The sequence below is a fragment of the Vanessa atalanta genome, chromosome 5 (genome assembly GCF_905147765.1).
Source record: "Vanessa atalanta chromosome 5, ilVanAtal1.2, whole genome shotgun sequence".
NCBI lineage: Eukaryota > Metazoa > Arthropoda > Insecta > Lepidoptera > Nymphalidae > Vanessa > Vanessa atalanta.
This window is the reverse complement of record NC_061875.1, coordinates 1,924,642-1,942,574: the sequence shown is the minus strand read 5'-3', so window position 1 is coordinate 1,942,574 and position 17,933 is coordinate 1,924,642. Positions and strand designations below refer to the sequence as shown.

The 17,933-nt window shown below is 36.2% G+C and overlaps 1 protein-coding gene across 1 annotated transcript; it reads right to left on the bottom strand.

Annotated features, from left to right (window-relative positions):
• Nucleotides 1-649: 649 nt before the first annotated feature.
• On the bottom strand, nt 650-17,767 carry LOC125064424 (proteasome-associated protein ECM29 homolog). The gene is made up of 37 exons (XM_047671418.1): nt 17,627-17,767; nt 17,429-17,547; nt 17,140-17,268; nt 16,677-16,795; nt 16,461-16,586; nt 16,012-16,123; nt 15,494-15,633; nt 14,828-14,924; nt 14,609-14,698; nt 14,290-14,375; nt 13,902-14,014; nt 13,380-13,535; nt 12,903-13,050; nt 12,539-12,655; nt 11,927-12,224; nt 11,226-11,400; nt 10,691-11,068; nt 10,123-10,469; nt 8,811-8,918; nt 8,622-8,735; nt 8,046-8,160; nt 7,755-7,938; nt 7,340-7,458; nt 6,650-6,819; nt 5,880-5,986; nt 5,667-5,796; nt 5,310-5,431; nt 3,764-3,983; nt 3,434-3,688; nt 3,046-3,235; nt 2,573-2,715; nt 2,321-2,472; nt 1,958-2,150; nt 1,711-1,849; nt 1,381-1,608; nt 1,232-1,303; nt 650-864 (listed from the first exon to the last, which is right to left on the bottom strand). The coding sequence occupies exons 1-37, from the start codon at nt 17,676-17,678 to the stop codon at nt 737-739; spliced, it is 5,691 nt and encodes a 1,896-aa protein (XP_047527374.1). The 5' UTR covers nt 17,679-17,767; the 3' UTR covers nt 650-736.
• Between the last annotated feature and the right edge of the window lie 166 nt (nt 17,768-17,933).

The window sequence follows — 17,933 nt, the reverse complement described above, 5'->3', positions numbered from 1 at the left end:
CATAACACAAGTGCTTTAGCTACTTACATTGGGATCAGTGTAATGTATGTGATGTTGTCCAATATTTATATTTATATTTAATTATATTTTTACTAAATATGTATAAAAAATATTTTAATTTTTTTGGAAATAGTTACTATTTAGAACCATCAGATCAAATTTATATAGAGAATTCTATTCTAATGAAGTATGAGACAAATAAGACTTAGACGTCCAATTAACACAATACCTTGAATAATCTTTGATATTCGTTCGAAAGTTTGTAAGTGAAATTAAAGTGGATATATATTGATTAAAAACTATTAGTACTGCATAATATAGTAAGAACTACTAGAAAATGGTATGGAATGTGTAAGTCTAAAGGATTAGTTATATCTGCTCTTTCGATTGGAATAGCCTATAAAGCCATTCATGAATTTTTATTATCTTTTTTTTTTGTTACATTTGTATCTCCACAGATTTGTCCGTGTCTTTGGTGTGTCTATGATTAATTTGTGATTGTTTATTTTTGTGTGTGTCCCTGCAAAAAAAATTCATTACCAATCAGCATCAAAATTTAATTTCCAATATCATTACGAGTGTAATGATAGTATCGAGTCAAAAAAGAACAAATAAATATTCGGGGTATTAAAACGTTTAGAACAAAATATTCTCTTGAAAAACAATTTATTATAAGATTATTACATTTTACGTCAGTTTCTGGTATAAAGAACTCAATTGACACTGGTATTATTTACTACTTAAAGTAAACTTTTATATTATCTACTTTAGTTCGCAGTTCGTGTGAAGACTCCTTCGATAAATCTTGAGCGTAGGTTTGGTAAATGGCCTTTAACTGATTTAATTCGTCTGTTTTTTTAATTTCTGCAAAAATACCAAATAAATACAATCAGATATCGACATTACAATAAAGTATAATTTTAAGTAGCAGAAAAGATTGTCCATGCATTCGTTTTAAAGTACTGTAGAGGAATTCTGTAAGAAGAGGCACGTACTTGCACGTACGACAAGAACCTTGGAACATGATAGACTGAGACGCAAAGTGACCTCATAAAGAATTGCATTGCAGGTCATTACATTGCATTGAATATAAGCACGGTGAGAAACAAATGGCATGCATAGATATTCTAAGACGGTGCTGCAGGTATATTGTTAATGTTTCATTGCTTCAGAATGGCAATTAGTTTCATAAAAAAAATGACTTAAATGTTCAAAAATTAAAGTTAAATACCTTGTAATTGTTTTATCAAAATTTCCATTAAATTAAGTGCGTCTCTTCTATGCCGCACTTGATTGCTATTCTCTGTAAAACAAATAATAATGATAACCCTCGTTATACAAACATCGATTAATAAAAGTGGTAGTTAAAATATTACTTACTAAGTGTATACTCTATGATGTTAGCTACATGAGTGGTAACACTGCTGATTGCTTTATCCCGATTGGCCAAGGACATGTTATCCGTTTCCATCGGCTCTCCCGCAGCGCTCAGCACCGCGAGACGCTCGACCACACTGGCAATGGACGCTAACATCGCGAGTTGCGTCGACCGAGTGCTCGTGGGGTAAGACTTCGAACAATGCTCAAAGAATAAATCTTGATACTTTTCTGAAATTAAAATATAATTTGAATATATTTGATAATAACGGGTAAAACATGTCATGACTTTCATTATAATCGTTATTTTCGATAAATTTCAATTTAATTAACCTTGCGTGTGCGGATCTTTCGGCCACGCTTTTCCCAGTAAATCATAAGCAGCTTCTTTCAACGCCGTTAATTCTTCTCGTCTCTTTTTGAGTCCCTCATTGTCCTCCTCGTCCGATTCCTTATCCAACGAGTGCTCATCCTGAAAGCATTTCCTTCGAGTGAATTGACTTACTCCGAAGCTCGACCGGCACCGGTAACGGACACGGACCGAAGGTCATCGGGCACGGGCCGGACTTATCGCAGTGACCTTGGAGAGGATGAGCTTGACGAGCTCGTAGAGCTGGTGGAAGCTGTGCGGCGGCGCGTGCGGCAGCGTGCGCGCCAGCGCGCCCAGCGCGTGGCGCCGGTGCGCGGCCGAGCGCTTGCGGCTCTCCGCCACCAGCGCCTCCACGCACTCCGTGCCCAGCGCGCCCGCCAGCGGCGCCGCCCCGCCCGACACTCTGCACGTGCGTGTGGGTTTACATCATGTTAATGTTGTTCATTGTTTTTAGAGTTAATATATTTTTATTGTTTGAAGTGACGATGTGATTTGCAGATAATAAAGAAGGACGTAATATCGGGTGATCATATTACTTTGAATCTACAATGTTCTAATGAAAATATCACTCACGTGCAAAGGTCGGCTAAAGCTTCTAAAAGATGATGTTTGCCGTCGAACGTCTTTCCTTGGATCGCAGCGAGAACTGAACGAATAAACGGCTCCCTCTCCTCCCCTAGGTCGCTGGATAGCTCCTTGCATATCGTAGATATTGCTTTAGCCGCCTACAAAATATAAATTAATATTAATTTTACTCGCTTGTATTCTTTAAAAGCTTAACATATTTCAATCAGTGTGTCCTGTCACGCGCCCCGACGCCCTCACCTGTATCTTGTCGCCCCAGCCGGGCGCGGCGAGCGCGCGCTCGAGGGCGCGGCGCAGCGCGGGCAGGTGGCGGCGCACGCCCGCCGCGCGCGACGGACTCATGTCCGCCCAGAGCTCCTCGAACGTCTCCGCCGACGACGTCTCTGCGTTATATTCATATTATTGGAAGGTAAGTCTTGAAAGTATCTAGCTATGACGACGAGCTCTATCTGGGCCGTATTCATCTCCGGCACAGACCGAATAAAAAAATCCAATTCCAACGATATATTTAAATTATTTAGGTGTGTATATATTACCGTAAGATTACAAAAATCGTTAGATTACAATCTATCTCGTCAGAATGTAAACTGTCCAAATATTGTCAACCGTGAAATATGAGTGCAAATTAATGCATTATTTCGAATGAACGATGTTTGTAATCTTACGGTGACATATACATTTCCAGTGTCGACATTATTAAGACATAATCTTACCGCCGTCTTTAGGGCCGTGCATCGCTAAGAAAACGACGGGCGCCAAAATCTCCTCGTTGTCTTTTATATGTTCTATCTTAGCTTTCGCCACAGACTTCAGTGTGAGCGCGATGGCAGATCTCGATGCTTCGTCTTCCTTTGTTTCGTATAGATTTACCAATTTCTTCATTAATTTCTCTATCGATTGAGGCTGCAACATTAGACACGTTACTTAGAGCACGTTATCAGTTCAAGAAAACGTTGCTAAAATATTAACGACAACTACATCTACTTTATTAACTGTGCTGCAATTTAATCAGTAAATATATGTTAACAATTCAAAAAAAAATATGCAAAACAAATTTAGTTTACAAAAAACTTTAAATATTCACGGGAAATAATTATTTACCTTAGCAAAAGCGGATACTTGTCCGAGAGCTTCGGCATAATTTTTTCTAATCGTTGCGTTTCTATCGAAGATCCCATTCAACAGACTGGTCATGATTTTCCCCGCCACGGGCTCCAGGTCGGTCCGCAGGTAGTGCGCGGCGAGCACGAGGAAATGTGCGCACGACACTTTCGTGCCGAGTTGCGGAGACTTCAACAGTTCCAGTATTTTCGGTAACATCTCTTTCATTATTTCTATATTTATATACGGCATACACTGTAAATTAAAAAATAATTTTATTTGCAATGGTAGTTATTAAAACACCAATCGTATGTGTCGTTCGTGTCCGACCTTGACGATGGTGTCGGTGGTGTAGTGGTGGCGGGCGGCGCTGGCGCGCATGTCGTCCAGCATCTCCCGCGAGCCGCTGTCGGCCAGCGCCGTGCTGAGGTAGGACAGCTTGGCGGACTCCAGCTCGCCCGCCGCGCTCGCCAGCGCCGGCACCAGCCGCGGCAGGAACGGCGCCAGGCTGCTGCCCGCCGCCGTCACCAGCTTGGACACCGTTAGCAAGCTGCGATAAATCACACTCTCATATTTAACTGTGCGATTATTAGAATTATCATTTAAATGTTTTTAAATACAGAACTTAGATTTATGTTATAATTTCAAACAGCTCGCAACGTATACTATTACATATTTTTGGTAACAAATCGAAAACCTCTTCTTCTATTATTTTGTTGAAATATCTTAACACAGCAATAAGTTAGGTAAAGTCACAGACAAAGGTGTTCGACACGACTTGATAACAAGGGCTTACGAGATAACACCTTTCATCCAAGTAGTTTTTGCCGTAGAAAAAATAACAGTTGATGCACGTGAACATAATTTAAGGTAAAGAAAATTTAAAACTTAGGATCTCATTTATTTCAACATTAGGTCCATAAATAGGATACAAATTAGCGTTTTGTCGACCACTTTGATCTGAAATATCGCAACTTTGGTTAGGAATTCTAAATTCAAATTTATAAATTGATTTAGCTGGTACATTTGAATTTGATTTGATTTGAAACAACATTAACAGCCTGTAAATTTCACACTGCTGGGTTATGGCCTCCTCTCCTTTTTAGGAGAAGGTTTGGAGCATATTCCACCACGCAGATCCAATGCGGGTTGGTGGATACACATGTGGCAGAATCTCGTTGAAATTAGTCTAATTCAGTGGTGCTTGCCTGGGTTTGAACCCGCAATTATCGGTCTCGGGTCTTGAAAATAGTTATTAATTTTTTTACGAGTACGAGGTCTACCGTGGCACCAGCGCTGCAGGCACAGCTCAAATGATTAATGACGTGTACGGCGCTGGTGTGGCAAAAGAAAGCACGGTACGTTTTTGGTTTCAACGTTTTCGTTCTAGAAATTTCGACCTTCAGAACCAACGCCGTGGACGGCCGGAGAACAAAATGAAAAATGAAGAATTAAAGGCTATTGTGGAAGCGGATCCATAACAAAGAACTTCAGAGATAGCTGCAGGCTTCGGGGTAAGTTATAAAGCTGTCTTAATCCACTTGAAGCAAATCGGGAAAGTAACAAAAACTTGAACAATAGGTACCTCATGAATCGAGTGAATCGAACTTGCAAACACGCATCGACTGCTGTGTTACTTTGCTCAACCGACACAGTAAGTATTGAAGGGATTTTAAATCGATTCATTACTTGTGATGAAAAGTGGATACTGTGCGATAATCGCTGAATCCTGAAGACTATATAGACTGGAGATATTGTTTTATATGAAATGAATAATAGTGATATGTTGCAATACCCCTCGCCATAAAGTCATTTAGATACAAAGCATTAAAGTTTGTACCAAACCTAAATCTTTGCCATAAGTAGTAAAACTCACCTAACACTCCTGACTTCTTGGACGAGGTTCGTAATTCCTGTGTCCAGTAGCACCGGCAGTATAACCGACACTATTTCCTTGCCGTCCTTACCCTGGTTCACGTCGGACGCCTGAATACATAACTGCGGACAAACAATTTTAATATTTATACTACTACACGCACACTCGCATTTTTATTTTGACCTTATGAGTTTTTGTAGTTTTTATTTGGCAATTTATAATTTAAAAAAAAAATTCAATCATACATATATTTCGTATTACTTTTACAATGAAATTATATTAAAACGAAATAATAAAAAATGGGGCGCTGTAAGTCTTAATCTCCCGAGGGGCGCCAAGCGAGCCCGCGCCGCCGACCTTGGAGAGCACGTTGGCGGCGGCGGCGGCGGCGTGGCGCGTGCCCTCGTGCACGTCGTCCATCACGCGGAACAGCTGCGCCCACACGCACGCCAGCTGCGCGCGCGACGCCTGCAGGCTCTGCGCGCCTCTGCGCACACACGCACTCGTTGTAGCTTATGTCACTCGGTACTATTACACGATCGCGATTACGCTTAGTTATCGTTCGCTGACCTCAGGAGATCGGAGAGTGCGTTGCAACACGACATCCTCACTCTCCACTGGTTTGAAGTGAGGTTCGTCACCAGGTCGCTCAGTATCTCCTTGTGGTACTTGTGAACCTGTGGAATACCCCGTTTAGACAACGAGATTTCAAAAGGCACACGCGTTAATAACCAAAATATTTAATCATATTAATTGAGTTTTTAAGTATAGTACAATTACTTTTATTTCAAATTATGATTCTACAAAGGTTGACGTTTATTGCTATAAGTATATTTTTTGTATTCAAGTGTTGTATTCAAGATTATACACAAGGTAAGACCCAATTTAATCTAAGAGTAACTAGTATTACTGGCAACCTTATTAAATCATTTAAAATCACCAACGTCGTTAGACACGACACTAGTTGACTGATCACCATAAGATCACTAAAGCGTCAACCTTGCAACTATTATTGATATGTACTGTTATCTACATTATGAATAGTGTGAAACTAGCTAACTAGCAAAACATCATGTATAATCCACTCCGATCGCAGGATAAAAAGCAATCAACAACAACAATAGAGTCTAATTGGTGCGAGACATTTTAAATTACAACATTAACATGTATTAATAAACTAACGATTTGTAAATTATTTTTATTTTAAAAGTAGTTTTATTCCAGTAAATTACACGAATTAAGGCTGGAACTGTAATTGTCTTCTCCTGCCACCAGAATGGACCGCTGGTGTGTGTGAGTGTGTGTACGGGGGGGGGGGGGAGTAGTGGGGTATAGCTCACGGTGCGCTGCGTGTCGGGCACGAGCGCGTGCCAGATGGCGGCCATGGAGGCCTGTATGCGCGGCGTGGGGTCGAAGCGGTACCGGTAGAGGCGCGGCACGATGCGCGGCGCGTGCGCGCCCAGCGACGCGCCCGCCTGCTGCGCGATCGACTGGAACCCGAACGCCGCGCCTGCCACGCGCACTCCGTGTTACTCCCGCCCCTGCCCACTCATTGCCCGATTCTGCCGAGAAACTCTCAGCACACGCGCACTTGGCGAAAGTTGTTGAAAATTGTTGAAAAGCAAGCAACACTCGTGCTCTTCAAAGCACGACTTTGGTACAGCATTGGCGAAACCGGGTTTTGAGAGGCTCTTGAAGGACACACGTTTTTTTACAAATTTGGATTGAGTTAAATGGTTACTAGTCTTTTTCGAGGGGAGTGGGGTGTTTGACCACTGCATTTTGGGGGTCAATGCGCTGCGTTTACTTTGTGTTTACCCACGCCCTTACCTGGCTACACCAATGAGGTACGATTGCATTTTCCGTCGTATCGGATTGTCGTTCCATGAGATACTTTCTTTATTATTTTTTTATAAAATGAAATAAAATCCTTTTGACGTTATTATTATACTTAAAACATTACAATAATTCAAGTTAAATTGCTAAATTTTTATTCTTTTAAAAATTATATAAGTAATATCATATGTTACCTCTTTTTGAGTTCCATACAGAATTGTGATGAGCCAAATGCATGAATTTGTAAAGCAAATCTGGCTGATTCAAATCCGACGCAAGCGAACAGATTTCTTTATATGTCGAGAGATTTCCACTACAAAAATACAAAAAAAAAAAAATGTTTTTAATTTGTTACTAGCTCAATTGATCTTGATATATGTCTCGGCTTTCAAATTGCATTGTTCAATAAGAGTGCACTTTGTGTCGTTTACGACTTTTTAATTATATAATATATAATCTACTAAATGCCGCACGAAAAATTTATATATACTTATCTTATATCTATCAAATAACTGATCTAACTTGCAAAGTTTTGAAGGCATATTTTATTTTGATAAGATTCAATACTCCTTGAAATGCTTGCTTATTAAATATTAATTAATTCAATACCCAGTGGGAGCTTTCCCTAGCTGTCCTTCTTCAAATAACTTCGTGTCCTCGGTGACCTGCGACACGGCTCTTTTACCACTTGTGAGCTGGTCTATGATTTCTGCAACTAGCGCCTTCTTTTGACTTTCGTCCGAATTCTGGTACACGAGACTTAAGCCTTTGCTCGCAACGTCTTGCACTATATCTGTAACATTATCAAATAAAATAAAAATGGGGTAACGTTCCATATTCAAAGCGTCCGCTTAAAGTAGAAAACCGGTCAACAATATTTTATAATATGTAACGCCTTACCGCTGTTCTCAGATAAGAAGTCCATGAACATTTCCTGCATTTGTTGTAAAGAATTCTTTATGGGCTCGCGCTCGGGACAACTCTTCAACAAAGCCAGTAACCAAATACTAGTTGCCTGTAACAATTAAATATGATGTTCAAAAAATTGCAATGGTATAGAAGAAAAAGGTCTTAACTCCGTTAAATTACTGTTCAATTTATACTTTTGTTTAATAAAACTGTTTCCACCTTGAATATGTTTAACTTAAAGTTCATAACCAGCTTAGAAGTTTAAAAACTCAGTAGTTAGTATAGAAGTCAAATTTCCATCCCGCGTGCAATTTTGCGGTGAAGTCTACGTATTACTCCGTTTGTATAAGTAAGTTTAGCTATAGTTAAGTAAAGTTGAAATCAGTACTACGTTTGCCGAGTGTTAACACAATTTGGAAATTAAGCAACCACCCCAAACTACTTCAAACTCCACTCAGTAAGAAAACAATTAATAAAAAAAATAATACTTTTTACGAATAGATAGTACATTTTTTGTATAAGTTAATGTAATCTATATTGAGTATAAATATTTCAAGTTCGACTTACCTGTCTAGAATGTGGATGCGGCTGTCTGCCGATCGTGAACAACTCCACAAGCAACCATTTCAAAAGCTCATCATTCTCTTTCAATGCATCAACATCTTTTATTTTTGCATCACCCTGTTTAAATAGGAAAATAAACATTACTTCCATAAACACTTAAATTAAGGATAAATATAATTAGTATTATGTTACCTCTTTCGGTAATTCGGTCCAAAGATCTCGATTCTCATTCGAATTAACGCCTTCAACGCATAATACTAACGATTCGCCTATTTGAAGATGTATCTCGAATTCTTTGCTCTGAAAAAATGATAAAATGTTTTTAATATTTTACTAGGAAAAACGTATCACTTAATTAATAGTTGGTGACAATTAATTTTAAACGACAGAGGTTTTAAATGTTTTCTTGGTTTTTTTTTTAACAAGTGAAATGGTAACGTACGACACAATTCATATTTAATTTTTTTATATTTTTTTATTATAATTGTATAAGAACAATATACAGATATTAAGGTATTGTTAGGTGATCCCCACCACCCGCGGATAATGGCGCTCTCAGAAATGTTAACGATTCCTTACATCACCAATGCGTCACCAACCTTGGGAGCCAAGATGTTATGTCCCTTGTACCTATAGTCTGGTACTATGGCCTTGTACATATAGTGTTGTACTGGCTCACTCACCCTTCAAATTGGTTTGCAATAATGCTAGTTAGTTTAAGTATTGCTGTTTTGCGGTAGAATATCTGATTAGTGGACAAAACCTTACCAGAAATTAAATATGGAAGCAGTTGTTGAATTTCTAGTAGACATTTTGGGGGATATACAAATCTCTCGTACATAATATATTGTGTATATCAGAACAGTTTTAGCAGCGTTCGCACAAAAATGCCTCTACTGACGATTTTACCTGTTTACTGAATCCCACTGCTACTGGTTCAATATCCTGCTGTCCATTACCTGACGTACTTCCGCCTTCACCTGTCCATTGACCATATGGAGTTGTTGAGTATTATATTTCGAACTAAACTAATCCATATGATCAAGGGTCAAATGTAGGCTACCGGCTTCCGATTCATCCGACTCGAAGGACATTAAAGTTAAACTTATATAATAATCATTCAAACGATAACATAAAGGTTTATAATACCTAGGCTTCTAATAATAACGCTACGCTATTATATAGTTTAAAATATTAAATTAATGTTAAGGGGAAACTTTATTAATGTTTAATTCTTTGTTATATTTTCCGAGTCATGGGTGATCAGTGTTCTACAATGGACTGATTCTAAATTTACTAACGCGTATCACGTGTGGTACCGACCATCGACTCATGTATTCGGTGGTCATTGCACAAAACACACACAACTAAACTAACGAAGAAGTGCATGACATATGCCCAAGTGGTGATACAATTACTAGCATGTCAAATAATCACTATAACAAAATCTATAAATAATATGAGCACTAGAAACCCACGAATAAGAACTTCAAATAATACTTACATCTTTGGCCATTTGCAAAAATCCTTGAACAATTTGTTTTGCGAACGGTAGCCTCTCGCCGCAGCACATCAAGCCGAGCGTGAAGAGCGACCTCTCTTTGACTTTTGAAGGCAATTTCGCGTTCTCAACGATCCTGAACATTCTTTCGGCCACGGAGAACTTTGTCACTTCATCGTCGAGTATTGTGGCATTACTTTGGTCGGATTTAAACGGATTATCCGATTGTAAGAGGGACTCTTGCTTGGGAGAAATGTTGGGTAGAGGCAGAGCACTGCACCGGACCAGTAAAGATATCGCAGTGCATGACGTACTTACTAGGAGGGTTTGGGGGCTTGCTAGGAAATTTGCTGAAAAAATAATTATATTTGTTTTATAATGACATCGTTCTAAAATTATGTTGGATGGAATTAAGTCTGAGTATAATAAAGTATAAATCTGTATAAGTTTTAAAGAAAAGTGAATATACTTTGGTAAACAACGTGTTGCTGTTTGTCTATACAATATATTATATATTCAGGGGATTTACAAAGCACCACCAAATAAAACAATCAATGAAAGAATTTCTTACCTAAGCATTTAGCGCCATCTTTATAAGGTTCCCAATTACTCGGACTGAATCCCTTACCACCGAAATTTCCTTTCTTCGACAATACTATACACCTCTCGCACAGGTACGTGAATGCGATCATATAACCGCATTGAGATTCTAAATTCTTATTTTTCTGACTCTGCGTCACATACTCCTTGATCTCGCTTTCTATGGCTGCCTTCGTATTCGTATGAACTGTGATTATTGCGTAAATAGCGGCAGCGTTCTCTCTAATGTCTTCTTTAGTGCTGGTCGTGAATAGGTTCTTGAGGAAAGGCAAAATGTTCGTATATTTTTCGGACATCTTCTTTGGTATACATCCCACGACATCCAGAAAGCAGGTTAGCGCCATGACGCCTACAAGTTACGTATATAAGTTAAGTATATATTTTTGGTGATGATAAATAAACAATAAAAAAAATTCGAAATATGTTTTACATTAACAAATATATACTTTTATAATAAATTAAATAATGTCATAGAATAAGAGAAAAACATATAATCCTTATATTACCTGGATTAGCATTTAAGAGGGAAGTGATCATCGTTAGGTATCTATCCAGTGATTCGGTTTCCAGTAAGTTATCTTGGAAATACTTAGCGAGTATCGGAGAAGTAGCGTTGGGATGATTGGAACAATCCTTGAGGTTAGCGTCGCGGTTCAAACACATTCTCAGGTACCTCAATATCTTTAGAAAGAGAAAATATCATATGTCAAAATGTCATCGTGGAAATAACAAGTGGGACTTAAAGGAAGATTATTCAAATACGCGAAAGTTCTAAGTTCACTAAGTTTCATGTTTTTAATAAAAGTAAAGAAAAGTAACAGCATTTTACGTCTCACTCTTGGATAAAGGCTACCTCTGCCTTTAGAGGAGAAGGTTAAGGGCTTAAGAAGGGCTCCAAGGCACGTTCAGCGCGTGGAGGTCTCCTCGCGATGTTTTCCTTCACCGCAGCTCCAGATGAACAAATACAAATTGAGCACACGAATTCAGTGATGCTTGCCCCTGATTTGAACTCAGAATCGGTTAAGTTTCACGCCTTTGAGCGGTTGGGCCGACACGGCTCTTTGTGTTTAAAAATTTTTATGTAATCCATCTCGTGTTCAGTAGTGTTGATACATATTTTAAAGACAGCTATAGTTGACTGTTACTCTTTTAAAAGGCCTTATCACTCCCCATACTTTAAGGCTCTATTTAAATAACATATACAAACCTCTTGGTAAGTTTGAGGATGGAACTGCAGTACTTGATTGCTAATAACGAATCGATGCTTAGTGTTTGAGCCCTTCTTCCGTTTCTGCATCTGATCCCATATATAATTTACGACATCCTTAAAATTTGGTACTTTGAACTGAACTTCTTTTTTGTCCTTGTCTTTCGTAGAGACATCCTCATCTATACTCGCTACGTTCATCTCTTTCACTGAGACGTTGTTAACTACGTCTTCTATTTCATTCGGTCGTGATGTCCCATATAGATATTTCAACGCCTCTGTTGAAACGTCGTCTTGACTGGAATAAAGTATAAATTTCAGAATTAAATTATTGTTTGCAACCTTCGCTTGCTTGCTAGCCTAATAGCATCCAATTGGGGTCTACGAAAGAAATTTTTACACGCGAAACAATCAGTTGAAAAACGGAGAATATTACAGAACAGCCTTACGTCATACAAAACAATAGGATCCTAACGAACAACAAGCGTAATTGAGTAACAAATGTAAATACTTATTATATGGATAATAATGATTTTTAGTGAATTTAATGAAATGAAAATTATGAGTTTTGTATGAATATACATAAGCCTAATATATATATGAGATAAATACCTATCACCACTGGCTAGAAGCAGCAGGTATCTCGATGGAATATAGTCTTGAGGAAAGACAGTTGCCGAATATCTCATAGCAATGTACCGGATCATTGATTCCTCGCTATGCATGTAGCTGAAATAAAAAAAAACATCATAAATAACGGTTAAATTGCAATATAAAGATTGTCCAAAGAAAAACAAAGTTTTAAACATTTTTAACATAGCCGTGTAATACTTTAAATCTTTTTTAAACGAGCTCAAAAAAAAAGGAGGTTCTATGTATGTATCTTATATATGTTAGGGCATAATTTCACTATAAGTTATTTATTTTAAAAAATGCCTCATCCATCCATCACCTTAAATATCTTAATGTTACTTACTGGTCCAAAAGTGCAAATAAAGCAAGAGCTTGCGGCTCGTCTAACGGACTGAGCTTAGATTTCTTGCTCTCCGAACTCTCCTCTACATCCATGTTGTCGCTTTGAGAAGTGCTCGCTATTTCTGTTGTATCCATCGGTTCTGATTTATCTGTTGACATTGATAAGAGCGATTATTGTACGTTTCATATTAACAACTCGCGCCTTATTTCTGTTAAAATTAGTTGCTCATATTTTCTACTTATTTTTGTAAGGTCGCAAGAAAATTACTAACTAAATAAATAACTAGTACTACAAATAATGTATTATCTTAATATCTAAAAATCTAAAAAAAAGAAACATTTTATGTTATACATAAATATAGTCGTGATGCCCAACTTCGTGACGATTTTCTTGCTTAAAAACTTTGTTAAATTTTCTATCTTCCGAGTGAAGAGAATTGGTTAACAAAGTAGCATTTTAAATCTATAAAAAACCAACCTTCAGCGTTAATCTTATACGCAACAGCCATCTCTAGCAAAGCATCCCGAAGAGCGGTTTTCATTTCTGGGACAGCTTCTGGAATCTTCTTAACGAGCTCCTCGAATAGAGAGAACTGATTGTTAAAACTGCTTGGGCATTTCATCGCCAATCTGCCTGTGGTACGAAAGAGTGTAAACTCAGTACATGTAAAAACTTTTTATGTCAGGAACTCTGTACTGAAAGCCTTGCATATAAAAATGTTACATACAAATTTAATAGTATCATCACAATCCATGAAGACTCACTTCAAGAATTGAATCATTGTTTTTTAAACGACTGGTTTATTTTTAATTAGAAGAAATTATTTTTACCATTTTTTTACAAAAACAAAATAACAAACATATTTTTCAGAAAAGATAACAGGCGAATAAAAGTTTAACAAAAAAAACTCATTAATGATGACTCATTTAATAAATTTGTATGAGAATACAAAAGTCATAAAGATTCTGTCTCATAATATTAATTACTCATGACTCATACCTAAGCACATATATGCTTTTGGTTGGTGTTCCGTATGCTCATCAGATCTTATTAACTTCAGTAATCCTTGAAGGAATACAGTAGAAACTTTCTTCATTTGTACTTCGTCTCCGCTAAAAAAAAAAGACCATATTAATAATCAACTATATCTGTACAAATAATCCACTAAATATTCACTTGACCGTGAAGTCGTTACACACTTTTGTCTAACATAAGGTAATAAACTTTGAAGCCTATTTGCAGTTAATAGTATTTAATTAAATGTAAACTGTAAATGACAGTTTTATTTTAAATAAAATTTTAAGCACAATGTTTAATTTCTTTTTTTTAGTATAATAAATGATTTAAAAAATAATCTCTATATTATTAATTTTAATAAAAAACTTACTTATTGATAACATTCAGCAGAAACATCAGCGCCATGTTGCGAAGACGGGTATTAGTGTTAGGGTCAAATAAGGACGAGAACACGACCTACAGTCAAATATTTATATATCAGTTTATAGTATTGTATTTTTATAATGTAACAAATGCTTGTTTGTGTACACATAGACACAGTACGTAACGTGTATGTATACGTGTACGTGGGCGTGTCAATTTATGCGTGCAGTATGTGTGATTGAGTTTGTGCTTTAGTTTAATAATTATTTCATGACAAAATAAAATAAAATAATAAGGGAAAATTACGTATATTCAATTATACTAACTTGTACACAGTGAGGGAACATAACAGCAGCACCGGTTGCCTTATTCAAATATTGAATCAGCTTAAGACGCAATCTCGTACAAGCTGGAACCTAAAATAGTAAACAAAAATTCCTTAAAACTTTATAAAAAAAATACAATTTATTATTATTTTTCTGTTAAATAAGAACATATAATTTTACTAGTTGTGGCTCATATGGGGAATGAAAATAATTGCATACCTTGCGATCATCTGGGGGCACTTTCATTCCCCCCCATGTACCCAAGTACAGAGAGTACAGCGGTCCCACCACTGAAGGCAACGACCAGTCGACAGAACTGCAAATTAACAATACAGCATCAGTCGAGCTACATATTTTCTTTCAGATAAAATATATTTTTCCATTTTAATGACTTTCTGAACGATTTCCAACAAAGCGATTAAACACAGTAGCCTTTTCTAACCAATTTGTGTTAAAATTCTATGAAATTCATTATGGATTGTCACAAAACTTGCGTTTTAAGTGTGGGCGAAGCTGTTATCGGATCTTTGGAAATAAAATTAATGTGGCTTCAAGTAGTGGACTGAAAATGTGTTATATATTACAAACTAGTTTCCGGGAGCGGCTTCGCTTGCGATGTTATGTTACATTTGATATGTGCTTTTCCAGACCATAATCTATGCCTAAATTGTAATCAAATCCGTTCAGCCGTTCTGCTGATGTAACAAACATCCATCCGTTCAACCTTTTGCATTTATAATATTGATTAAGAACTGTTTCTACTGATTAATGTTACAGAGCTATTAGCAAATCGTATTAAATTTATTACGCAAACATACTCCAGGAAGATAGCTGAAGATAGCTACAGTGTACAAACTACTATATTTAAGAGAACATTATTTATACCTGTTAACACGAATGAGAGGACTATTAGCGTGGTTGGCAACACTGAAGCGAGAATCGGCTGCAGCGACGATAAGCGGTACAAGTATATCGTTCATGTTGAATATATCTTTACTTATGAAATTCACAATTGATAATTTCATCTGAAATAAATGAGTTATGTACTTAATTAAACTAATGTAAATTCATTGGGAATCATGTCACAAACATACTGTAGCAGACAACATTTGCATAGAGCAGGCTAGAAAAACATTTATTTAAATAGTTGTGAGCAATCAAATAATAAAGTACAAAACTCTGTAGATATTTAATGAATATATATATAAAAATAAATATAATATACACAAGGGTACTTGTAGACAAACCAATGACAGAGTATAGTAAGCAATGGTCAGTTCCACTCGCTACACTGACTATACAAATTCTCATATTGTAACACATTATATAATGAATGATACAAATCAGTCGCCTTAAGGTAAACATGCTTAGCACATATTAAGAATTAACATAATGAACAATACCTCTTCTAATTGATTGGGGTTAATTTGATTCTTTTCGACAAGTCTCTTGTATGATTTCATACTCATTCCTGGTGGCACTTGAAAGTCACTCTCACCAGCATTGGGCAATGCTCTAGAAATAAAAATGAATAATTACCAAATTTAAAAAAAATAATCCTTTTATAATAAATTCTGGTTAACTGTGATTATTTATACATGTTTGTTGTTTTTTTTATACAACACAAAGAAGAATCTTTGTTGTCCTGCTTCTAGTATACTACTACTACTATAGTAAAGCCAATTTAAATCTTTAAAATATATAAAATATGAATTGTTATGTAGGTACCATAAAATACAATTTTTTTTTATCTTTTCTTATATTAATTTAAACAAAAAAAAAAAGCTCTATTATCAATGTTTAACTATTTAAAAAAAACTTCAGCATATTGCTATTCACTAACAGTACTCACCTATAAGGCAACAGTAGAATATCAGTTGCAAATTTTAAGATTAAGATTGACAATTTGGACTTCTCTTTAAAGTTAAGATCTGTATCCTTAACATCTCCTAACAGCGGCATCACTAACATTAAAATGCTGAAAGTACAAAATATTACTCATTAACATCATTAATACACTCAAAATCACAAAAGATTAATTACAACAAAAAAAATTCACAATACCAACCTGTCTTGGTGACCCGCAGGTTTATTCTCAATTGCCTCAAGTAAAGATGGAGTTAAACTCAGTTGTTTATCTCTAGGAAGTCTTGGAAAACCCATTGTTATGTAGATTATAGAAAAATTCTAAAAAAGTAAATTTTCTTTATTATTAATAATAGGAAAAATGTTTATTCATACATATGTACCAATTAAAATAGATAATAGTTGTAGTATGTAGCTATGTGTAAATAAAATGTTTCAAAACCAAAACCATATGTGAAACATTTGTCAACTAAAATAACAATTGAACAATTTTATTTACCACTTCTTGGACTCTTCAGATAGTAATCAATACAGAAAATATAACTTTAAAAAATTCCAGGGAATTTCACTCAATGACTTAGAACTGCTTCGAAGTTTATAAATTTATTTATCATATTATGATAACATTAGAATACTAATAACAATATAAGTAAATATGTACTCACAATAATAAAACTATTGGCAGTTGGGTCCCTGTAAAGCTGGAGTAGAGTTTCAACCGGGAGTTGCACTTCGTTTCGACATTTAACCCTCTTGTTCACATGAATCAACAGCTCCATCACTTTAGTACGTATCTGATAATAAAACCAGTGATTTAAACCACGAAATAATAAAAAAAATATAAATCAATCATATTTTAAACATAGAATTTTATAAAATTACGATTTTTTTTAAAACGACTTGAGGATAGTCAAATAAATTAAAGCATTGTAGTAAATGTGTTGGCGTACAAACCTGCTCGTGAGGAGACGAAAGTTTCAACATAACAGGAGGCAGAAATCTGCTTAAGCAACTCTCCAACTGTTCATCGGTATTAGCATTCCCAAGTCGCAAAAACACTCGATCCAGAAGAACTGAAATAAACATTTGCAAATATAATTTATCATTTTATAAACTGTTTTATGTCATTAATAAGTAGAAATGTTAATTTACGCGAATCATTTGAGCATTCATTATTGCTCTCTGATATATCCATTTCAGACATAATTAAACATTAGCAATATAATTTTTGTTTAATATTTTGTATTTGTTCAAAGCGCCTTAGCCGATAAACGAAACAGAATGACATACAAAATATCGCTTGACATTTAAGACACTGACACTGACATTTTTCTGCACAATTCTTTTTCCTTTGAACCAGCAAAGGTATTAGCCGTACAGCCAAGTTATGGGACATTATTTTATTAAGTTATGTTTAAGAACAATATTAGAAGCAATATTACCAAATTAAGACACAGTT

Bases quoted from the DNA above. Each gene is read 5' to 3' on its own strand.
- LOC125064424 (XM_047671418.1), bottom strand. From the start codon at position 17,678: ATGTCTGAAATGGATATATCAGAGAGCAATAATGAATGCTCAAATGAT. The intron at 11,069-11,225 runs GTAATATAAGGA...CGTAACTTGTAG, and splicing joins CCTCTTAAATGCTAATCCAG to GCGTCATGGCGCTAACCTGC. The intron at 8,736-8,810 runs GTAACATAATAC...CTATTTAAACAG, and splicing joins GGACCGAATTACCGAAAGAG to GGTGATGCAAAAATAAAAGA.